General features: G+C 39.6%; 1 protein-coding gene across 8 annotated transcripts in view; it reads left to right on the forward strand.

Moving 5' to 3' along the window:
* PTPRF (protein tyrosine phosphatase receptor type F) overlaps positions 1–26,124 on the forward strand; it is a 588,039-nt gene that overhangs the window by 307,375 nt on the left and 254,540 nt on the right. For all 8 annotated transcript variants that reach the window (XM_087960145.1, XM_026665718.2, XM_026665721.2 and 5 more), the window contains 2 exons: positions 17,805–17,950; positions 19,787–19,928. In XM_087960145.1, the coding sequence (XP_087816271.1) occupies positions 17,805–17,950; positions 19,787–19,928 (288 nt within the window). The remainder of the gene's footprint in view (positions 1–17,804; positions 17,951–19,786; positions 19,929–26,124) is intronic.

Raw genomic sequence — 26,124 nt, forward strand, 5'->3', positions numbered from 1 at the left:
CCATCTTTGTTGCTATTTAGCAGTTTAGTTTCCAAAACAAATGTACAACTGTTTTAAAGCTGAAAATAATATAGAATTAACAGTGTCTTGTCTTGTTTGTTCCATCTCTCTCTCCCTCTCTCTCTTCCTCTCTCCCTCTCCCTCTCTCTCTCTCCCTCTCCCTCTCCCTCTCCCTCTCCTTCTCCCTCTCCCTCTCCCTCCCTCCAAGAACAAATAATGTAAAAGGGTTCTATTGGTGACAGTAAATCAAAATCCAGGACAAATTCTAGAAAAGATTTTTTTTAAGGGACAATCACTTTAATTTGTGTGTAAAGGAAGTCAGGAAGTTAGAGGAGATCCTGGTTTTCAATTTCATCTTTATATTGGTGGGATTTTCTTTCTGGTCATTTAGAAACGGAAGACATGCTGTAGGCCTGGCTAAAATACTTCTCTCTGCATTGACCATATTTTTTTACAAGATGACAAAATTGTATTTCTCATCACAAGGAAATAAAGAGAGGAGTTTCATTGAAGTTCATCCTATAAAAGCATCTCAAAGATTTATTTAGAAATCTGCTTTTTAAGGGTGGCGTAATAGATAGCTTTAATGGAACTATGTTTTCTCAGAATTGTAGAACTAGCAACTAGCAATATTATCAGGAGTTCAAAGACTCCCCCATCCTCAAATTAAAATAACTTCATTTATTTCTATATATTTTCCTCTATTCTAAATAGATGCTACTTTCTTTTCTATATTTTAAGACATTACAGTCACTATGTGCAGTAAAACACCAGTAAAAGATCTATGTTCTATTATTACTTCAAAAAATTGCAAACAGTAACATACATATCAAGCAAAAATGTTCATTTATGAATCACTTTTGTACTCTAAAATAGGCTTAACATTAGTGATCTTTGCAAAAGTCAACTTACATGCTAAACAGTGCTATCATGCTGTAGATATACATAGTCTGTTTAGACTCTGTTTTATATACAATATTTTATAGAATTAAAAGAAACAGATTGGCAATCCTTAGCCGTGTCTAATGCTCTTTGTATAGGATTTACAGGACTAGTAACAAACATTTTTATTTAAATTGTCCAATTTTATAGTGGTATGTATATTTTTAGTTATACAGACTTTCCCAAGAAAAGATACTAAGATGTGAATTCGTATTCTGGCTACTTGAAGCTGATTTCCCAATATAATTGGGATTCCATCATGCTCTCTTTATAAAGTATAATTGGGCATTTAAAAAAAATATCTCAACAATTGCTGACTTGGGGAAATATTATCTCATAAATCTACTAGAGAAGCATAAACCATATTCACTGTAAGATCAACTTAATAGTTTTAAATTGTTCTCCATTTCTAAAGGAGATTTAAAATTCATAAATTAAAATCATATTTTGAATAAAATATGCCTTAAACCTCTTTGGTGTTTCTTGTATTCTTGTATCATTAACTCTGAGACTGAAGGAACTTGGCATTAGGAAACAGTGCAGTGGCTTGTGGTTGCTGGATTTGGACAATCTTTTGTATCATTAGGTTTATTACTTGGTTCAACTATGTACAGTGTTTACTACATTCTGTTTTTAGTCTCCTTGGGTCATGTATTGGAGCAATATGTTAGTGACCTCTTCAGAGACCAGTAGATCAGTAACCTAACAAAATAAGCTTTCCTCCTATGTAGGAGGAATTTACCTGTCAGATTTCTCCCTAGCAAGCTAGACTGGGCTAATCTAGCACACAAATAGGATACAAAGATACAGGGACTTTTGATTTATTGCAAAAAAATAAAAAGCATATACTTTCAGGAACTGCAGTATATTAAATGTGAGTGCTTTGATCATTGTTCAAATTATTATTATTCTTTCTCCTACTCACTCCATATTAACATCTAGATGTAACACTTATTTTTTTTGTGGGGAGGGGGGAGTTTCCATCAGTTCCTCTTTTTTTTGTAATTGGTACATATGATGACAACCGAATTATTTTTGAGAACCAGCTCCCAGAGAGAAAAACATTATTTCTGTGCAAAACACGAAGTGTTGACTATGACCTTTAAAGTGCTATATAGTTTAGATCCAAGCAATTTTTGATAACCCCTTTCCCCTTTCTTTATTGAGATCATCTAAAGAGGTTACCTGAGACACCAGCAGCTTGACTTGGGTTGGCTAGGGGTAATTGCCCTAGGTCTATGGAATATGCTGTCTAATGACCTGGAAAGGTGTTGGGAAGTAGGGATATTCCTGGTTCACTTTTAAAAGATATTAGAAAAACATTTTTAAAAATAGGACTGTAAAAGTTGATTATTTTAACTTTGATTTTTAGATCTCTAGTTTTATGTTTCCTTTTATGTTTTTTATTGTAAGCAATTGAGAAGTTTAATAGGTAGTACAGCTTAAATAAATTCAATCAAAAGTTTAAAATATATGGTTTTATTTTGTTTTATGTGACTTAAATTATCTCTTTATTTCTGTCTGTATTAAGTTAGGTTCTTGATTTGAAGATCTGTTATGACTGGTAAATTTGCAATTCAATAGCTTTTCCCAGAGGCCAAGTAGCTGGTTTATGCCTCAAACTTACTAATTCAAGAAAAAAGGAATGACTGGGAGAAGTTAACTGAAAAAGCATGCAGTTTCATCTTCTCCTGTTTTATTCACAGCAGATAATGATGCCCTTCTACTAAAGAAAGGAAAAAGTTCATGCTTTGGATCTGAACTTAAAGGAGAGTTAATTGAAATTTGAAATACAAAACTGTTCTCAGAAAAGTAGGCTCCCTCAAGTTGAGCTTGATTTCTGGTGATTGCATGCAACATCCATACAAAATGGGTGCAGGGATATGACAAATTAGAACCATAATAGTAAAAATAATTAACTTTTTCAATATCTTGTAGAAAATAATATTATTAAATTCAATCTAGGAACCTTCCAAAAGAGGGTTCTAATTAAACCACTGAGATGCTCTTGAAACTGGTGATGTTCTGTTTGATCCACATAAAAAGAATAATATCTTTAAATCTATTGAAATCAGGGTTTGGGAATGAGGTTAACATTGTGCACATGAACAGGTTGCAAACTGACTTGCTATTTTCATTTTTCTGAAAGCTGGGCAATAATTATTCTATAAATGTGTGTTACAATATTTTTAATTCCTTCCCAAGAAATGAAATTTAATATTTTAGGTACTTATGTGTAATCCTGTTCTTTGTTTTGCTGATTCTGTTCTGAATTCTCTGTATATAAAAATCCAAATGAAGTTTTTAAAAAATGGTTGTTATAATGTGAATCGCAAAGTGTGCTCATTACCAATGTGGATGCTGTCCTCACCAGGTCAAAATCCAGTTCAATGAATAATACATATAATCATTAAATAAGCTCTGCTTTTATCTGTATCACCAATTCAGAAACCAATTGAAATTGTTTGCTGAGCTTGGAAGACAAACTCAAGTATATTCCTTACATTTATCTATACAAGAAAGATGAGCTCATATTAATTCTTTGAAGTAGACGGGTGGGATTAGGCTGATGAGTCATATAAAGTTGCTGTACTAATAACCAACTTCTTGCAAAGGGAACTGAAAACATTTTAGTCTTTTTTGGTAATCTTATATATCAGGCATGTGAAGAAAAGCAATGTTCATGTTTGTATTTTGGAAGCATAAGCATTCACCTCCATTATCAGCTTTGGAAGCCATATTAACACCAGAAACTTCCACGCTGCCACATTCCTGTGCCTGGGAAATAAGGAGGGGGGATTTTTAGAGTGTTGGTAGTTAGACATAATAGCATTCTTCTTTTTGGTCAAGGTCATGTTATTCCTGCAACTGGAGGAGGAATGGTTGAAGGGATGTCTCAAATTGGGACAGATGGTGATTGGACTGATGAGTATAGAGGTTGGGTTTTGATTTTTGATTTATTGAGGGAAAACCCGGAACTCTCAGATTCGGGTTTTCCCAGATGTGCCAGTATGACTTTTCCAGTAAAAAGAAACTTTGAGGAAATGCCTGTCTCAGAGTTGTTGATTGGTTTTGCTGGAATGTTGACATCCATTTTCCAGGCAGTAGGTTTTGCACTACTTTTTCTCTTGACCTGGTGGTATCTGTTCAGCTTTTCATATATTTTCCTCTGCAATTTGATTATTTTGATTGTTTAAAGACAATTCTAAATTAGAACTATAGGTTGAGATGTAAGTGCCCTGCAAGAATCCATTAAAATCCACTTAATGCAATAATAGTCTCATTTTGCAAATAAACTCAAAGTTAGTAGCCTGCAAAACATTTTAATAGCATACTGACAGTGCACGCTATAAATTGAAAACACATTTTGAGAAAAAGTGATTAATTGTGTATATTATAGAAAGCAATTGCTCTTCTATTCAATTGTTCTGAAATTGTAAAGAAGAATCTACAGGGAAAAAGTTTATATGTTTTCTTTGGGCACTTGAAATTTAACAAAAATGATGTAACACTTTGCTGTCCTTTAATAAGGATGCCACATTCCCTAGATTTAGACATCCTAACTTTTCTAATTAAACAAATATATTCTTTTGCTTAATTCAAAAGGCAGTTGTAGCGTTTGTGCTAAAGGTGAAAGAGAATGCAGTCACACAGAGACACATAATAGACAGGAGCATTCTTTAGTGAGTTATTGGATTCTTAGCCTGAAATGAAAACTATCTGAGTAAAAGCAATGGAAAAGTTTCAAAGATATCATGCTGTAATACATTCACTAATATAGGAGGGCTACAGGGTTCCTATTACAATTCTTAAAATTCTGTACTCTAAATTCTAGTCCTTGACCTTTAAATTTACTAAAGAAAGTCTGTGTCAAATTAATTTTGTTGATCATGTTCTGCAGCAAAGAGATTTGATACCAGATTTTGAATTCTCTGAATCTTGGTTGATCTAGAACAGCAGTCGGTGGGCCGCAAGAAAATTTTGGTGGTCTGCAGAGAGATGTCACCCCCAGAGAACCCTCCAAAGCAATTAATCCAGGCTGCACAGGAACACAAGGCTGTGCCACCCACATGGCTCGCAGGGACCCTCCCTGCCCACTCACTCCTTACCTTGCCATCAAACTTGCCTGCTAAGTTGCTATTTTTCCTTTTTTTCCCCCCCGACCATCAGCTGTTCTGCTATGCCGGCAGATTTAGATTAGCTAGAAAGCATTTCTTGCTTTCTATCTACTCTTTAGATCTTCAGCTCTGCTTAAAAGCAGAGCCAAACCTTCCTTAGGACTGAAGCTTCTATTCAGTGCAGACTCACTGCAAGCAAATTTTATGTGACAGACTCAGTTAGCCGATGGCAGAAAGATAGATCTCTGAATGATTCTGTGAATAACTCCATCTGCCTGCCTGCTTTGCCTGATTTTGAGTAAAAGTTGCTCTTTTTTATAAAAACTCAGTATTTATATAAATATTTATAATATTTACATACAAGCCATGCCCAGCCAGTCACATGACCACAAAGCCACACCCAAGAACCAGTTGTTAAGAAATTTAAATCCCACCCCTGCCTCTGTGTGTATTGTGTGTGTGTGTGTGTGTGAGTGAGAGCGAGAGAGAGAGGTTAGATCAGATCTTTCTCCTGGAAGCCGTTCGGATCATCCAGTGTGTGGGAGGTGCTTCAGTCTGCGTCGTTGTAGGCTGAGCTTAATTACTGAGGATTGCTCCGCCCTTCATCACGTGGCTGCCTTGCAATCCCCAGTTTACGCTCAGCCTTCGTTAGGTTAGGCTGTGTATCTCCCACTCGTTGGCCGATTCAAGCATACTCATTATTATTTCAGGTTTGCCTTTTATTCCTGGTTCTCCCTTAGCCTCTGCGCAATTGGGGTGGCTGTAGCAGGGAGCGCGTTTCTTCGCCCCCAGGGGGATAGAGAGCGGGCGGTTTTCGCGCTCCGGCGTCAATCCTCCCCCTTTTCAATTCGGCTCCTTGCCTGCCGCTTGTTTCGCGCCGCTCTCATAGCGGCTTTATCGATCAGCTGATAAGCGCAGCTGGTGTTCCCCCCACCAACGCCGATCGCCCCAGCAAGGCGAAAAATTACTTGGCTGCCTCGCTCGGCTCCTAGGTGTGCCGGAGAGGCTTATGTGCGCAGCTCTGAGCGGCCCGGGATTAAAGAGTAGGTGGCGGCCGCCATTTTGGGCGCCGCCCGCGTGTATAACGGGCGTAATTCTAATAGGCCTCGTTGGGCTGCGAAGGGCTAGCTCCTGTTGTAGGCCTGCCAGCCTATGAGAGCTACTGCAGATTCGATTTAATTGGCTATCTTGTTGGCTTTCCGCAGCATGCTCAGAGCAGAGAATCGCAGCCTATCCCTCCCGGTTTGTGCCTGGGAGCTCCAGCTGCCAGAGGCCTTACTCCAGCCTCAGGCGTTTATTTGGCCAATTGGAGATTTTAGCATTATATCTGAGGTCACTCCCTCCTGGGAGCACTGAACAGATCCCTGTTCATTTCTTGTATATGAAAATAAATAATAATAATAATAATAATAATCAATAATAATAATAATAATAATAATATAATGAAATATTATATAGAGATATACATATATATCTATTGGTACATGGCAATAACGCATTACCAACACTGATTGGATTACATATACAGTGCTTATAAGCATGTATATATATATTTATATCAATAATTATAACAATAATAATATTGTAGAACTTACTTATCTAAATTCCAAAGGGGCGCGGGCCAGCTGAAAGGACACCCGGCCTTTGTTGTAGGCCGAACCTTGGCGAGCCAACCGCCTTAAATTGGAGCTATAGTCCTTTCTTCTATAATGGCAGATGACAATTCCACTAGAGGCCCTTCGTTGAAGGCCAGATCTCAGTCCTACCACCTGCGCAGTCAGGCTAAGGAAGCCTCTAAGGAAACTTCTAAGACTTCTCAGAGAGACGCCCTAAGGCGCCATAGGGCACTGGGGAAAGAATTGACAGGTGATCTAGAGAGGCACAACCAGTGCCCCCAGCCCCCTTCCTTCTACCTCCAGACACCCCCCCTCCTCCAGATTCCTCTTCCCTCTCCAGGCGCAGCTTACAGGGACACCAGGTGCCCGAACCGACAACCAGACGAACGCTCGAAGCCACTTTCACACCCACGGCCGCTGGCCTGCGCCAGGAGGAGGCCGCCTCTGTCGAGATTCCTGCGCTCATGCAGGCATGGATGGAACAGACTATCCGCCAGGGGATAGCAGAGGGCCTTTAACAGATGCCCAGGTCCAGTCCCCCCTCGATGGCGCCCGAACACGTCTCGCCATCACTCAGGTCCTTGCCTAGATTGGACCCCACTCATGGTCAGGTACCTTTATGGGGGACAGCCCCCGCTCAGAAGGGGAAATGGAGAAGGCTATAGAGGACCTGGTTCGGTTCGGGGAGGAGGAAGATCTTGAATGGGGGTCCATACACCAAGGGGAACCCCTATCGGAGATAGACCCGAAGGAAGGGGACATGTCCGAGGACGAGGGCCTCACCCCCATCAACTCACCTTGTGGGTTTGTTCAAAGCACACATATTTTAAATCCCTGCTATTTAAGGCCAAGAGCATTTCTGGCCTATCTGTTCAGTCCTCCTCGCTCTCCCCCCTCCGGCAGAGGGACAAGAGGACACCGTTTTTAGGCAACCCGTGGTGGAGGCGGAAGTTATTCCGGCCCCACTCATATTTCACGACCTAGTTTCAGACCTGTTGGACTCTATAAGAGCTCCCCCTGCCATCCAGCCAGGACAAGAGGTTCTTAACCTCAATTCGAGCTTCTGCAACTTGCTTAACACCCCCGAGGTAGACGAACCCTTCGTTGGCTTAGTTTCCTCGTCCTCCCCCAGTGACCCCTTGGAGGCTCTAAAACCCGAGGACAAGAGGTCCGAACTGCCGTTGAGTAGGGCTCATCAGGCGACACCTGGGCTGTCAGATCGGCCATGGCCGCTTCCTTTTTCACCAGGTCCTCGATCCGGTGGCTCCGCCAACTGAAACAGCATGTTTCCCCCTCTAACACTAGGGCACATCAGGTCATCGTAAAGTTAACGGCCGCAGTGGAACCCTCGGCCGACGCCACCTACCACAGCCCTTTGTCAGGTGGCCTAGAGGTAGAGCACTTGCCTCACAGTCAGGAGGCCGTGAGTTCGATCCCAGGTAAAGGCTGATATTTCAGATAGTCTCTCCTGCTCTTGTACATTATCTCAACGGTTAAGTTCTCCGCCCGAGTAATAACCTCTCTCGTTACAGCTCGCCGCCTACTCTGGCTCTAGCACTGGCAGGCGGACATAAAAGAACAAGGTTAAGCTGGCCACTGCCCCCATTAAGGGGGACAGACTATTTGGCACCGCCCTGGAGCCATTGCTATCTGAAACCTGAAGCAAGAACAGAGCCAGTTTGGTGTAGAGGTTGAGGTACCAAACTACAAAGCAGGACGCTGTGAGTTCAAGTCCTGCTAAGAACAAGAAAGCCTCTGCCCTTTCGGAAAGGTTCCTCCCGACCCTTCTACCAGTCCCCTTCCAGCCCAGGTATCCCCCCCCCTCCTTCCGGCAATTCCAGCCCCAGGATCGAGCCGATCCAGGTTACAGGAACAGGAGGGGCGGCAGCCACAGACGGCCCTTCACGGGCCCCGGAGGGAAGCCTCTCTGGCGCACCAGATAGACCCTGCTCCTCCCTTCCCATCGAGGGATGCCTCAGGCATTTCGCCGACCGATGGGATTCCCCCACTTCCGATGCCTGGGTCCGTGGCACCATCAGGCTTGGTCTCGCGCTTGAATTCCAGCGCCCCCCCCGACTTCTTTATGGCATCCCCCCTTTCGAGGGACCCCACCAAACACAACTCAATGGATTCAGCCATTCAGCACACTATCCCAGCGGGGCAGGGGTTTTACTCCCTCCTCTTCGTGATTCCCAAAACCTCAGGGGGATGGAGGGCGATTCTAGACCTGAAACGCCGGAACCGTTACCTGATCTACCGCAGGTTCAAGATGGACACCCTACAGTCCATTCTACTGGGCATCAGGCAGGGGGACTGGCTAGCCTCTATAGACCTTTCAAAGCGTCTCCCACTCCCATTCCGGCCCTTCCATTCCATATTCCTCAGATTCTGCTACAACCACCACCACTTCCAATATGTGGCTCTTCCCTTTGGGTTGGCCCCTGCCCCGAGGATCTTCACTAAGGTCCTCGCGTCTCTGGCGCCCCCGCAGGAACCTCCCGGTTCGTCTCCATTGTTACCTGGATGACATCCTCGTCCTGTCCCACCCCAGACTCTAAGCAGGGAAGGATGTCAGAACTACCCTCTCTGCCCTCCAAGACCATGGGTTCCTGGCAAACTGGCAAAAGAGCCGACTGTTACCACCTACACGGATCACCCCTTGGGGTCCGTCATTAACTCAGTTCGAGGAAAGGTTTTCCCTTCCTCGGAAAGATTCCTTAACATTCAGGAAACCGTCAAACAAGTCAGACGTTCAAGAAGGGTAACACCTTAGAATTGTCTAAGCTACTAGGTAAAATGGTCTCATGTATTTCCATTGTTCCCTGGGCCCGGTTACACACCAGGTCCCTACAGTGGTTCCTGCTCCCGTTCCAACGGTCCTGCAGAAGCAATTCAAAGGCCACGGTCAAGGTGCCTTCAAGGGTCCTCACGTCTCTCCTCTGGGTACCAGTCCCGCCATCAACAAGGGACATGGCTTCAAGGAGTCCCAACGCCTCACCCTCACCACAGACGCCAGCCTGTCTGGATGGGGCAATCACATCCACTCGCTCTCGACTCAGGGCACATGGTCTCAGGTAGAGCAGGCATGCAGTATAACTGGTTGGAACTCCGCGCCATCCACCTGGCCCTGCGCAACTTCCTCCCTCAGGTACGCGGGCGGCATATCCTCATACTCGCGGACAACATCACGACCAAGGCCCATGCCAACCGACAAGGGGCACCAATCCATCCGTTTGATGAGAGGCCGAGCGCCTCTGCCATTGGGCGGAGCGCAATCCCCTCTCTCTCAAAGCCGAGCACATCTCAGGGGACTTAAACACCCAAGCAGATGGGTTGAGCAGGACCACGGTGGACCAGCCCAAGTGGCGACTCCACCCGTCACTGTTCAGGGAAGCGACCAAGCTGGTCGGTCTCCCGTTAGTGGACCCCTTCGCATTCCTCCTCAACACTCGACTCCCCAGGCTTTCTCGAGGTACCCCTCCCACGGGGCCGAGAACTACAATGCCCTCCGTTGCCCCTGGCCATCAGGGCTTCCATATGCATCCCTTTAGCCCTGGCCCCCAGAGTCATCCAGAAGCTCATCTCCGAGAAGGCAGAACTGATTCTGGTGGCACCCCACTGGCCCAGGCGCCCATGGCTTGTGGACCTCCGCAACCTATCGGTGGCCCCTCCCTGAAAAATCCCTCCGATCAGGATATCCCTTTCTCAGGGTCCCCTCCAGCACCCGGATCCTCAGTGGCTCCTGTTAGCAGTTTGGAGGTTGAGCGGGAGCACTTAAGAAAGGGGGCAGTTTCTGACCAGGTTATCGATACTATTCTAGCCGCCAGGCGGCCCTCCACAACCCGGATATACAATGCCACTTGGAATAGTTTCTGCAAGGGTGCCAGGGGTTCCAGGTCAACCCACTTTCACCCTCCATCGTTCAAGTGTTGACATTCCTCCAAGAGGGTCTGAGGAAAGGTCTTCTCCGAACTCCCTGAGGCATCAGGTCGCAGCCCTTTCAACCGTCATTGTTTTGACAATCTGGGGTCCCTTCCCTCCACCCTCGCATCAGGGCATTCCTCAGGGGAACCACCAACTTTGTCCCCCAACGGTTCACAGATACCCTACAGGGACCTCAATAAGGTCCTGGTGGCCCTTCTTAAACACCCCTTGAGCCTCTCAGGGTATCCACTCTCCAGTTCCTAACGTACATAGTCGTGTTCCTGGTGGCCATTACCTCGGCTCGCCGAATATCAGAGATAGCAGCCTTGTTGGTGAGGTAGGACCTTTGCATCTTCCATGCCGACCGGGTAGTTCTCCGGCCGGGCCCTACCTTCTTGCCCAAGGTCAACTCAACCTTCCACAGGGCACAGGAACTTACACTTCCGAACTTCTGCCCCGATTCCCCGTGGGAAAGGGAGAAGCTCTGGCACACCCTGGACGTTAGACGGGCCCTCCGCATTTACATTAAACGTACCCAACCCTTCAGGAGATCCGAATACCTTTCCTCTCCTTTCAGCCCATATCATTAGGCCACTAAGTGTCCCCGTCAACCATCGGCCGCTGGATTAGCGCTACTATTTCCAAGGCGTACTTGTCCCAGGCCCTGCCGGTTCCCAGCGGAATAGCGGCACACTCCACCAGAAGTGCTGCTACCTCTGCAGCTGGGGCCACTCAGGCTCCAATTGCTGGTATTGGTCGGACGGCCACTTGGGCCTTCCCATCTCCCTTCATTAGACATTATAAGATCGACATATTTACCTCGGTGGAGGCTTCGTTTGGTAGAAGAGTCCTCCAGCGAGTCCTCGAGGAACCACAGGGGTCACAGGACCAGACGGAGTCCCCCCCGTAGGACAGCCAAGCTTTGGTATGTCCCACACACTGGATGATCCGAACGGCTTCCAGGAGAATGGGCGTTGGTTCTTACCTGACACGCCATTTCTCTGGGAGCCGTGAGGATCATCCAGCCCCACCCTTATTAGTTTTCCGTCTGGTGGGGTCTTGTTTCGGCCAATGAACCCTTTAGCATAGTAAGAGGAGACCAGGATTTCTATTCACTCTCGACTTCGCGTAAACTGGGGATTGCAAGGCAGCCACGTGATGAAGGGCGGAGCAATCCTCAGTAATTAAGCTCAGCCTACAACGACGCAGACTGAAGCACCTCCCACACACTGGATGATCCTCACGGCTCCCAGAGAAATGGCGTGTCAGGTAAGAACCAACGCCCACTCTCTCTCTCCCATCAATGTCAGCAAGCCACTGTCAGTCAAAATTCATATTAGTGGTCCCCGGGAGTTGGACAGTACAGAAATGTGAAAAATAAGTAATAAAGTAATAACATAAAATAAAACCTTCATGTTGGGGTACAGAAGACGCCTGGGAGGCCAGACACTTTGTTAACAATTTCAATGAATGTTTGCAAGCAATATTTATTTAAATTTATTGGCTGCCTAACACCTGTGGATTCTGGAGGATTCTTGCTCCCAAAAAGGGGAAATAATTTTTTTCAGTCGCATTAAGTTCAGGCAGCCACGATGGAAAGAAAGTTTATGAGCACAAGTGTTGCTCATGTTTTTCAGATGTAATCAGAATACTACTGAATACAAAATCATTGTTTAGAATAATATACAATCTGATTAGAGGCAGTCCTCACTTAACAATGGTAATTGGGGCCGACATGTTTGCCATGAAATGATGTGGTTATAACAGGTGATGTCATGTGACCACTTTGCTTAGCAATAACAATCCTGGAAGTCCCTATTACCATTGCTTGGTGTGGATCATAGATTGTTAAGTCTAAACTGCACGTGATCATGACTTCTGACTTCCTGTCAATTCCCAATGAAGAAAGTCAGTGGGGGAAGCCAGCAGGAAGTTGCAAGTCCTAGATGGCTTGCAAACTTAGACAGTTCAGTAGTACAACTGCACACTCTTGTCTTCTCTGCTCTTTTTTCCCCCTGCATTCTTAAACAAGCTTTTAAATTCACTTTGAGAAAATGAATTTTGATAATTGTTAATTTGGCTGCATCCTATGCTTTCATGCTATCAGTATTAATTATGGTCACATATACAATGTGGTCCTTCATCTACAGCCTTTCATTTAGTGATTGTTCAAAGTTGTAGTGGCACTGAAAAAAGTAACTTAAAACTAGTCTTCACATTCATGACTCTTCCAGCATCCCCACGTCATAGATCAGAATTCATCTGCTTGGCAACTATCATGCATTTACAATGGTTGCAGTGTCCCAGGGTCAAGTGAGCACCAATTGCGAACTTCCCAGCCAGCTTCCAACAATCAATCAATGGGGGAAACCGGATTTGTTTAATGACCACATGTTTCACCTAACCACTGCAGTGATTCATTTAATAACTGTGGCAGAAAATTGGGTGTAAGTCAAGGATTACCTGTATTGACAAAGTTGGATGCAACATAGAAACAATTTCAACACAAATAGTTGATCCAGCAAATCACTCTGTAAGATAACTTAATTTTAAGTGGTTTACAGCCAGTTTTGTTAATACTTTCTTTTTGCTGCAGAATCGTAAATAATGAATAACCAATTTCTGCTATAAAAGGTTATGAATGAGGCAAATGTTTTTGGCTGTGTTTTGTAGATCTTTAACCATTCAATTAAGTGGAAAGGACACCCTTGCTCTGTCATCTCTATGTTTGTTGTTTAATGTGTAAATGTCACTTTTATCACAAAGAATGCCAAGTATCTGAAGAACCAGATTGCAGGACATTAAAAAAAAAGGGGGGGGGGTTGTGTTCATGAGCCAAACCTCTTCTGGTTTGCATTTTTGTTGATTGTTTATATTTAAATTATCACTCTACCTCTATGCCCTCCAAATAGCCAGATACTATATTTAAGACATAAAGTGAAATTTGTTTTGGTATGAAGGGTTCAGTGATCTCAGGCCAAGAGATCTTTTAACTCAATGGTTCTCAATCTGAGGTCCGCGGAATCCTGGAGATTCTTCAAAGACTTGAAGAAATGTTATGATTTAAATATTGACTTGGTGGTCTGTGGCCACAAAAGATATTTAAAAAGGGATCCATGCAGGGGTGGGATTCAACCAGTTCGTGCCTATTCGCTAGAACAAGTTGTTAACATTCTAAGCAGTTCGGAGAACCGGTTGTTAGAAGAAATTACTGGCCTAATCCTGTAAGGAAGGCAGGAAGGAAACATTCTGGTGTTGCTTACAGAAACTGCCTCTCCGTTAACCCTTATTACATTCTTGACAGGATTAGACTTCCTGTCTCAGGAACGTCTCTGGAGTTTTTTCCCCCTCCTTTGCTGATACTTTGCTTGTGTGGAGTGACCATTCAAAGATACAATGGCACTGAAAAAAGTGACTTATTACCCTTTTTCACACTTATGACTGTTGCAGCATCCCAGTCATGAAAGGCCAGGCGAGGAGATGGTGCCTCGATGTGAGTGATATTGAGTTGGCAACACCCAGCCAATAACGTGACCACCAAGCCACGTCCACCAATTAAGCCACACCCACAGAACCGATTGTTCAAAAAATTGAATCCCACCCCTGGGTCCATGATGAAGAAAAGGTTGAGAACCACTGTTTTAACTCAACAGTCAAGTGCATATTCTGCCATTCAGAAATTGTTGTGTAATTTCATATGTTAAGCAAATATAAGTACAAACTCAGGAGTAGTCGGGCAGCATCTTTTGTGACTAACAGATTTTTTTTTTTTTTAAGAAAGAAAGGTTTTGTGAGCTCTAGCTCACTTTCTCAGAGGCCATAGAGTCGCCTAAATGGATGAAGTGATCTGCAGCTCATGCCTTTTAATAGAATTTGTTACTTGGAAAAAGGGTTTCTGGTTTCTTGATACATATTTTTGTCAACATTGATTTGACACACCTATCCTCCTTCAATAGTTAAAAACTAAAATCTTTATCTTAAAATAATGTCTGGGAGATTTCCATATTTTAAAGGGCTAATATGGAGTTAGGGTTGTGATTCTCTGGTGCTGCCAATTAACTTAATTGACAGAATCACTCTAGAGAAAGAGAGGACAATATTTAGCAACTGCATCAGTTTGAATAAGAGTCAGGTGGAAGGAGATAGTTGCCTGAGGCATTAACCACATCTTGTAATATTTTATGTTCTGTGTAATCAGCATTTATTCCAGAGCCCATGACAAAATGGAGCTCATTACAATCTCTTAACTTAGCACAACTATTCTGAACTTGACATTTTCCAGATCCCACGATGGCAAACTACAGGAATCCCAGCCAGTGTGACAACACACAATAACCCCAACACATTTTTAAAGGGACACTGAAGATGATTGATTTAACATTAACTTTTCTAGAGATGTTCAGTATATTCCTCCTACATTTAAATATTTCAAAGCAAAAGTAGTGATTGAGTTGCTGTACAGTTATTAAATATATGCCCTAAAGGAATTAGGTCTTTGGGGTATTTATTAATGATTCTTCAGAACCTTATTTGTGGATTTTCTAGGTCCGTCTGTCACATAATTGTGTTTGGAGTCAGGGTTGGAGGCTTGAACTTGGATCAATTTATTTAATGTTTTGACTTAGGTGATGTGAGTGCATCAACTATACTGCTAAATAGTTTATCTTTTCATTAGCAAAGAACTTTCAAATGGGCTGGTTTTAAATTTTGCCCCCAACTCTGCTTGTGGAGTAGGTATTGAAATAAGTTCACTGAACATTTATGCCCTTGTGAATTTTAAGAAGCAGAGAGACATATTCTTTCGCTGAGTTTATACTGTATTACAGAGATATCCACTGTGTTCTAACCTTTTTTTTTTAGTCTAGTAAATATATCAGGTGGGTCTCACAAATTCTATGTATCTTTTTCTTCTATCAGATGAGTTTCTAGCAATTTCTGGAAAAGCAATTGTTTTGTTTCATTGCTTCTCATGGATCAAATCAATCCAATCAGTTTGATAGTTACTTTGTACTGCATTTGATATTTTGTGAATAGCTTCCTGATTTTAAGTTGTGCTCTCTTTATTCTTTTTTCACCTTGTTTTGTTTTATCACTTATGCTGGCTGAAGCCTGTTATAAAATAAAATCATGCCATTGCCCTGGCATAATTTGTGGGACTGTATAAATTTTTACTTTGCTCAATATTTACTATATTTATTTTGCACCAGATGAATTTATTTAAGTTAACAGATTAGCATTTTAAAATAGTAAAGTTTGTCTGTATATATTTTAAATTTGGTATATAATGGATTCATATATTCACTCAATTCAAGCTGCCTCCCATGTAGAAAATTTAATTTAAAAAATGATAATTAAAAAAAATTATATATCCTAGAAAATTAAAGGAAGCCCCACAATATGATTGTTTTTAAGTGTGGTTTGCAGGAACAACAAAGGCGTATGTATTTTTTGTGATAATAGATATTGGTTGTTGCTGTAAATGCAGAGTTTTCCAGTAGTATAAACTAAATCAAATATGTTTCCAGAACTGTAGTTGTAGACTTCCTGCAAAAATCATTTAATATAATTTGTTTTACAGTATACAACTCCTTAAATGTTTCACAACAGGAAAATTGGCTGTTTTAATCTAATTGATACTTCAAGAAAGCCATGCTAAAAACTATGAGATAAAAGCTTTAGCAGCTTTTTAATTAAAATTATACTGTTGATAGAAATAATTTCAACAAAACAATATAACTGCAGCAGTGCAAAGTACATAAACCTGGTATATGAATTATAATACACCCCACTGTTTTTGAAATACACCTCTGACGAAGTCTGTAGAAAAACCATTATGTGCAAATGCTATGATTTCTTTACATCATCTTCTGGAATTGGCACAGAAATAATGCATATTCTAACTCAGATATACAAATAATCTAATAGTCAGTGGTACCGAAACTGAAAGATTCAAGAGAACAATTTTCAAAAAACAATTTGCATGCATAAATTCCTGGCAAATTGGAGATGAAATGAATGGTAGTGTTGGAATGAAACAGTTTGGCTGCATTTAGCTCTACATTCTGAGGTACTGAACAAACAGAAAGAAAAGGAATTAGTTGTTTCTAATCTACTGATTTCTAAATATTTCTCCGAAGACCTTGCAGTGTGATGATCTCAGTTATGATTAATATCCAATATCCCTTTCTAATTTTAGCATTAAAATTACTGAAAGTGACTGTATTATTCCATGAACTTCTTAGTTGTATTTTTCTGATCCATTTGTTCAATGCTCAGCTAAATTTTGAATTATGATCCTGTCATTTTAACACACTGCATCACGTGAAAACATTATTTTAAAGAAATGTATTTATATTGAATAAAAAGACACGTTAGATTGACAATTTCTCCCTTCTCAGTCTGAGAATAGTTTGCATAGTCACCAAGTCATCTTTGCTCAACTTTTTACTGAAAAGAGCAATCTCTGTCTCTCTCTGTCTCTCTCTGTCTCTCTCTCTCTCTCTCTCTCTCTCTCTGCCTCTCTCTCCCTCCCTCCCTCCCTCCCTCCCTCTCACACATACACATACTCCCTTTCTCTTTTTTAATAGTATGCAATTATTGGATTGGAATCACCAGGAGTTTGATTATTATTTTTAAAGTAGCATGTGTGTACTAAAGAATTTATATATTTTACAACCCAACAAAGCAAAATATGCCATGGATGGATGGGCCAGCTTGATATAATTGTTCAGGCATCTGGGTAGAAACCAAGAGAGAGTGAGTTCTAGTGCCTCTCGGCATGAAGCCAGTGTGTGACTATGAACCAGTGACTCATTCTCAGCCCTAGCAAACAGGCAGTGGCAAACCACTTCTGAAAAACTTTGCCAAGATAACTGTAGGGACCCAGGAGTCAATACTGATTCAGAGGGTGTGTATGTGTATGTGTGTGTATGTAATATGTATGTAAGTATGTGTGTAATATTAATAGATTACTTGAGATAGAAATATTCCAAAAAAACATTCTCAAATTCCTTCCCAAGTTCTTATTTTGATACGTTTCCTAGGAAAAATAACATGTTTTTAGAAGCACACAAGCTTGACATGAGAAAGTTGCGCAAGGCAGTTTGTGCTGTTGGAGTTAACTTGGTTGTACTTAAAACTCCTAATTTGGAGTGATATATATTTTAGGTGCTATATCTCACCAGTTAGTATATTTTTCTTACAGGCAAACCAAACTTTATGAAAACTCCTGAAGATCAGATTGGGATTTCTGGTGGTGTGGCCTCCTTTGTATGCCAAGCAACAGGAGAGCCAAAGCCACGCATCACTTGGATGAAGAAAGGAAAAAAGGTCAGCTCCCAGAGATTTGAGGTATGTAGAGAATGAACATTTGCTTGGAATTTTGGGAGAATGTTCATATATTGAACGGAATTAAGTAGGATGAAATGTGAGGACTGGAAGGGGTATGCGTTTTTTATAGGTACATTACTGATTAAGTTTTACTTTATACGCTGCATAGTTAACTTTGGAGATTGTGTAAGATATGCAAATCAAAAAGAAGATAAAAATAAAGCCGTTTACTGCTGATGGTTAAGATGGGCATATAACATACTTTTTCGGACTATAAGACACTCCGAAGTATAAGACATGCCTAGCTTTGGGGGAGGAAAACAAGAAAAACAATCTGTGTCTGCCTACCAGCAATTTGCCTCCTTGAAGAAAACAGCCTGGTCAGCTTCAGCACAGCCTGATTAGCATAAGCAGCTGATTGTCGGTTGGATTGGCCTCCTGACGATCAGCTGTTTCAGGCTGCAGGGATCGCCATTGCCTATTGCTGCCTCCCTGCGCCCCATTTTCGGCCTCGGCATCTCATTTTCAGCCTCCGCATCCTGTTTTCGGCCTGAGTGCACCCCGTTTTCAGCCCATTCCAGGTGTTTGCTGCAAGGAGGCAAATTGCTGGGAGGCAGAGGCCAAAGGGTGAGGGCTGGGGGGTGGGCGAGGCTTTGGCAACGTTCGCTATTTAAGACGCACAGACATTTCCACCCACTTTTGGGAGGGGGGAAAGTACGTGTTATACACCAAAAATACGGTAACTGCTTTCAGCTCAGAAGCACTATGCTTCTGGGTATTAATTGTTGGAAAAGGAGAAGAGAATACTGTTACAGTTATGTCCTGCTTGTCAAGTTCTCAGTTAACAAGACTTTAATTATTCTTATTTAGGGGAAGCAGATTTCATCCCATTTTGCTATAGCTTCCATGTATAATCATTGTATCATTTCAGTGATGTGATCATTTCTTTCTGCTCATGAATTGAGATTAGATTAATGTAAAATCATTTAAGTGATGGCAATGTTCCCACCCACAATAGTTCAAACTGTCCATCCAATTAAAGTTGTATATAATGTCATGTGGGGCATCTTGAGGTGGTGATGCAGGCATCTATCCGTTGACCTTGGCCTATTTTGATAAAGAGTTGCGCCTGCGCATAGCAGAGCAAAGAAGCATAAACAAGAAACTTTCCTCCCAATTTATACAGTTTATTCTCAAAGCCTCCAGCCCATTTTCCACACCCTCAAAGCCCAGTTATTTTACCCCTCCCCCTGTTACTATGGCAGCCGAAAGATGCAAAGCAAAGGAAATAAATCTTGAAGGCTGACAGGTGGTTTGTTACATTAGCCAAATTTTAGTGTCATGATTCACTCACTGAATTTAAAATGTTGGTTTAATTACATTCAAAGTTTAGTAGTATGGCAAACTTTATTCCAGCTACATTTGAAGGACTTAAATACTTCTGGAAATCTATGAGCATATTTCATCTTAAATCTTTAATATTAATAAATGTTGAGTTGAATATCAGTTGCAACCACCCCTGCCTGCCTGTCTGTCTTACCTCCTGCCACATTTGGCATTTTATCTATATCTAATATAGTAATTTTGCTTTTTGTTTGTCTTGGATAATACCAAACCTATCCATACATCTGCAGACATTATATATTATAAGAGTAGGATTTTATATTATCTGAAGCCATAGCCATCTGGTTATGTCTGTTGATGTAAGTTTTAACCACTGTGACAGTCAAGGAGTTTGACATAGAGGAACACACTTCATAATTTCATAGTTATAGCTGAAAAATTTAACACGTAGTGATCTTCTATGGATCAATTGTACTAATGAATTAATAATAACTTTTCCCTCTTTTGAAAAAGGTTATTGAATTTGATGATGGATCTGGATCAGTTCTGCGGATTCAACCACTACGTGTCCTTCGGGATGAAGCAATTTATGAATGCATGGCTACCAGCAGTGTTGGCGAAATAAACACTAGTGCCAAACTTACAGTATTAGAAGGTAGGTAGAACTTGCTTAATTGCTGTGTTGCATTTAAACACTACATGTGATAGTGGTCAGGGTTTATTTAGTTGGTGTCATTTCATATAGCTAATACAGGATTTGATTTATATTTTTGCCCTGGATTTTGACATTTGTTTTATTTGGTAATGTTCTCAATTTGATACATTATAAAGAGGCAAACTGGAGCCAAGTATCCACACGTAAGTGAATTTGTTGCAGTTGCTTCCCTGGCCTATCTTTTTGTCTGCGTTTCTGTCTCTCTGGCTCCAGATTCTCTTGATGAACTGAATTGCATACATATAATGTAATTGAAAATTATTTTTTTCTGTTGATAGGAGAACAGGTATAGATATGCAAACCTTTTCTTTTCTTTTTCTCTTGGTCAGCTGATAAGTTGAATAATGTATAAGTCATATTGAGCATTTCTGTCTTTTTCAGTTATGGCTTGCAACAGTGAAATACTCTTGCATGCCCAGTAGAAGAAAGGTTTGAGCAAAACAAGCAGAAAAGGAGGAGAATCAATGATCTCTCTCTCTCTTTCTCTTTCTCTCTCTCTCTCTCTCTCACACACACACACACACACCAAATAGAAGCTTTAGGGAGAGTTAGTGGACATGATGTTACAAATTAATAAATATGTGATTGAGTTGTAAGACTAGGGATTACAGCTTGCATTATAGAGCATTTTAAACAGCGGCATTATACAGAATGTAGAGAGGGGGAAATGTTGCAGTATTTCCTGTACTGCATCGAAATGAGTGACTTGCCTTATCTTCCTTTTCAGCAGCTCTTCTGGGCACGATAGAGGCAAGATCAGATTGGCAGCCCCTCTGTATACTGTAATCTGTATTCTTTCTGTGCTCATCTCCTGACAAAATGGGATCCAGCAGGAACACTAGAAAGAAAGGGGAATTAATCTGCTTTTTTCTTAGGCTTTTGGATTTATGTGTTTATAAATTTAATTCTTGTAAGGATATTAGTGGTGACAAACAATGGTTTTTACAATTGGAATTTCAATCCAATCTGGATAGATTTTATTCCCACAGTAGCCTTAAGCAATTTATATCACATCAAGGCAGTCTGGAGGCAATAAGTATATGACTTAATTCTTTTGTTTAAGCTGTTTTAATGACAATTAAAAAAATTTCCTCTTCCCCTCCCCCCATCTAAGTTATTTTTGTAAGGCTTCCTTGAAATGTGGCTCCACAATTATGTATTAGCTGAACAATGGCTCCTCTGTGATTTGTTCAAATATGTTCATGATTTCTAGTTCTGCTTTTTAATGATATGAAAGATGACTTTTCAGATAGATTAGATTTTAAGTCAATCCAACTTTGCTGGTTGTCTTTGCTTAGGAAGAATATCACTGAGTGAAAATGGAGCAAAGCCTAGAATGTATTTATCATGTTTAGCTTGTAATTAAGAGAGGAGATTGTATAAGGATGAAAGAGCATATCTATGTTTCAAAGGCTTATAGATTACTGAACTGTATCATAAGTTTAATTTCTATCAACATCTGCTGGCTTCATCCCAGTTCCTGGAGTTACTCAATATGAAATTCAGTAAATGATAAATATTTGACAGTTACAAATTATTTGTGCAGAAAGCTGCATCTCCCAAGACCTGTGACAATATGTTCTTGTAAAACTCATCTAACACCAACTTCTCTGTTTCTGCAGCAAACAGTTGTTAACTTTGCTTTGCCCATATACACACATCTCATTAGTTACACAAGAGTCAGTTTGACAACAAGGAAGTTTGTTCATATTTGTCTCACTCTCTATTATATATTCCTCCCAAGAAATGGCTCTTCATTAGAAAATCAGAAAAAATTAAAGGAAAGGAGATTACATTTGAATATTGCATCTTAGCCCAAGCAAATAATGAACATTAGAGATCGTTTTAAAATGTAGTGACACATTTCTATGTGAAAATGTTCTCTCTAAAGTAAAATATCTCTAAAATGTTTAAAACTTTTGAATCATTCATATTATCAGGACAGTCTAAAAAAACTAGCTATTGTAAGCAATGCTCTCATTTTACTTTTCTTTTGGTTCTGAAGCTTTTATTTTACCTTTTCAGCATAAAAACAGTCCGACTCACAGGAAATACAATGCATGAAATAATGGTTAGGCATGTGGTATTCTGCTTTCCAATTGTTAAGAGCTTCCAAAGAAGTTTAACATTTTGCTTTCAGGTTTTCATCTTTAAGTATTTACATAGTATCTATGATCTTGGCATCACTATTCTTTAATTCTCTTACTTATGCCAAGCTCCCATATCTATATAACTTAATTTTGATGTGTCTTTTTATGTATTATCAGTACTGGTTTCTATAGGAAACAAATAAGCAACTTTCACAACATAGAAGGTTTTTAATTATCAGTCTCCTGAAAAAGATAGTGTCATTGAATATGTACAATTTATCGGTTTCTTTGTCTTATCACAGTTTAAATAAGTGACCAATGACATATGAAAATATAATATTTCCACAATGACTAGTTCCACGAAGAAGATTGTTATACATAGCGTTATCAACTGAAGTTCATTTTGCAAGATATTTGAAGCAGGAAATGTCACTTCTGGAAAATTTTAACATTAATCTTTACAAAATTAAAGAGAAGCCCATCTATGAAAATACTGAACTAGAGACAGAAGAGGAACTAATAATTTCCCTATAAATGCTGATATTACTTTTCACCCAACAATAATTCTTTCATTTTGCTTCAGATATATTATTTGAATTTAAAGTAATCTTAGGGGAAAAAAACCTTACTATATATGAATTCAGCATATTGGTGAATCTTCAAATGTAGCATAAGCTTAACAATAAAGCAATGCTTTTCAGGAAAGTAGAAATGATAAATTCAGGAAAGTAGAAATGTTCATTTACGATAATTTTGAATCAATATTCTGGGTAGGAAGTATCCTCTATCACTACAGATAACAACTACTGGTACCTACTGAGATATTACTCAAGAGCAAAAGAGAGGTCAAGGCTATTTATTTATTTGTTTGTTTGTTTGTTTATTTATTATGAATTTTAAAAAATCAAATCTTCCTTTTATTTGTTCTGAACAAATAGATTTGAAATAATAAAAAATACAACAATGGAAAGCAGTACAGTAAGGATTTTTTAATAAGGATGTTTTAATCTTATTCTGTAAGATGCTTAGTCATTTCCTGATACAGATTAGCATATAAATTGAAAAATAAATAAATAAGCGAATAACATAAACATCTCTATACTTTTGCAGTAAGGCTAATGGCTGCAGTTCGTAGCTTCCTTTTTGAGCTATTAATCTCACTTTATACCTTGATAGGATCCATTTATCCTTTCCATTAATTCAATTAATTAATTCCATTAATATTTTCTTGTTTTTGCAGCCATGTTTTCAGCCTATGTCTAGCACCCAGATACTGCTGCAGTGTAAAGGATATAGAGAAACAGTGACTCCTTATAACTAGGAAAAATGACAAGAGATAGTTCCATGCTACACATTTTCTGCACAATCCTGCATAAATAATGCCTTTGAAAAGAAACATGTGGAAATAGAGTAGAGTAGAGTAGAGTAGAGTAGAGTAGAGTAGAGTAGAGTAGAGTAGCACAGAACAGAACAGAATATTGGCCAAGTGTTACTGGATACAGTCCTAACTATCCGTTGAAATCTGTACCTGTCCTATTTGGTTGCTGTACCAAATCAGCAAATACCAAGCAAAAGTTAAAAATATAGCTTCAATGGTACAAAATGGCTATAAATGTGCATTTACTTTTATTTGTAGATGGAGAAAACAAATGTTTTAATCCTTCAAAGGTAAATGTGTTGGTCCTAAATCAGCTATAATGGTGATGGACCATCTGGAGATAAGGTTGGAATTTCACCATTATCAAAAGAGAGCTCGCCAGCTTTATAACTAAAGTTCACAGCGGTTTCTAGCGGTTTCTCTACTTGTAGAAGTGAGAGAAGAAGTCCTCTGAAAGAGATCCAACTACTATTTGGCAACCAGTTCAGAAGAAAAAAGTATTTTCACTTAAATATTATCTGCAATTTTGATGGAAGATGGAATTTTACCCAGGCATTTCTTTCTCTCCTTTCTTCAAGCTAAAACAAAATCATATAATTATTATTGACCGACCACTTCTTGATTCCTGTCTGTGGCATAAAGTCTAAAAATGAAAGATTTGTGCAGTATTTAACAGAAGTGATTACAGTACTTTGTTGGTATCAATGCAATAAACCCTGTTGCATGTATCTAACAGTAATTGTTCTTGTAGGAGAAATTATTTTGTAATCAGGGCATGTGGCTCTCTTAGTCTCATTTCCTCGCATCCTCATTTTTAAAGAGAGAGATTTTCAATACAGTTTGACTTCAGGAAGTGGGGTTGAAGTCCACAAGACTTAAAGTTGCCAAGTTTGGAGACATCTGGTTTAGATGCTCATGAGACCGTTATTCAAGCCACTTATGATGTTTTTGAAAAACAAATTACTTATTTGGAATCACAATTGCATTAAAAAAGATCTATATGTCATTAGTATTGAGAATCTTCCAAGTCAATCAAACTTGGCTGAATTCATAGAAGCTTCTTTATTTGGGAACAGATTTGCCAATTGACATTGATCATGAGATTAAAATTCCTTTATTGAGAAAAGTGTAATTGGTTCCAATATTATTATTGTGCAGTTCCTCCATGTTACCACAAAATATGAGATATTATGTATATTTTCCCAGGAACCAGTAAAGTCTCTTTTAAATTGGTGTTCTACTCAAGGCAAGATATCAATTTATCTTCATTTTATTAAAGTTTCAAAAAATCAGTACAATTTCAATATTTTATATATTTTCTAGCTATATTCTGTATTAATCATCAAGATAATATTCACAGATTTGATAACCCTCTAAATGTAGAGGCCTTTATCTTATCCTTAAAATCTGTTGATATACAAGCCTGATTGTATTTTATTCTATTCCATAAAATCTGCTGTGGAAGAGTTTAGTTTGCCTAAAGTCTCAGTCTAAAAGTTTCTACCCTTGAATTTTTCTGTACTCTTTTTTGTTTATGTTTTGGTTATTTTCAAGATAGGCAGTCTGGGCATATTGCCAAGTCTATTGTTTATTTTTAATACACATTACTTTTCCTTCAGGTAGTAATGTTTGGAACTGTTTGTAATTTTCGGTATAAAAAGAGAGCTGAAAAAACCATCTTTTTCACCTTTGGAAACTTATCAATCTTCCCTTGTTTTTCCTTCCTATATCTTTTTTTATGATTTCTCTTTAATAATGTCACTTGCTTGTTCTTTTATTTTTATACACCTAATCACCTTTTTCCTTTTTTTCTTTTAAAATAGATTCTATGTACCTATAAACATAATGGGATGGTATTTGAATGCTACCTCTATGAGCAATACTTGTCAAATATATTAAATATTAAACATAGGATTTCCAGAGTTGTAGAAGTAAAATAAATAATTGTCCCTCTTGTCTTGTGTTTAATCAATTGTAGTTTAGTAACAAATATAAGAACTCATTAATAGTTCTGTGCAACAGTTGATGTGTGCCAAGAGTATAACAAAGTAAAATATCACCCCAAATATGTGTGTGTGTGTATGTGTGTGTGTAAATCTTACCTATATGTTTCTAAAAATAAAAAAGATGAAAATAATAATGTGCCATGAAGTTTTCACATAATATAAGAAAATACACTTGAAAGAGCCTATAACCATGTATCAATTCTCTCTTTCCCAGTCCATAAATTATATTGTATAGTATATTAATACTCTGATAAAGTTTTGATAAAATATCGTCCGTCATTATACAAATAGAAATAGTTCAGTGTGAGGAGACCAATTTTTGAACATCTTTGCATTTAATGCAATAAACTCTGGAATGCCTCCCAGAAATTCAAGTATTAATAATAGAGTCTAGACTCCCTCATGCATGTGACAAGTCAAAGGTAACAGAGATACAAAGAATAATTCTATTACTTCATTTATTTGATTAGACTGCTGGTTTCATAGGGATACTATTTATATGCATTGCCAGGGGGTTGAATGTGCACGTAATTTGGATAATTAGGAAGAGAGTATAATCAAAGTTCAAACCAGGTTTTACATTAAGTGTACTTTTTCAACATTAAGCTTATGCTCTGCGTAAAAACTTGAAAACCCAGCACTCTGTTTTTTGAATGTATTAA

This window comes from Notechis scutatus, chromosome 3, assembly GCF_049901735.1.
Source record: "Notechis scutatus isolate UNSWTSFEM ecotype Mainland chromosome 3, rNotScu1.2, whole genome shotgun sequence".
NCBI classification, from domain to species: domain Eukaryota; kingdom Metazoa; phylum Chordata; class Lepidosauria; order Squamata; family Elapidae; genus Notechis; species Notechis scutatus.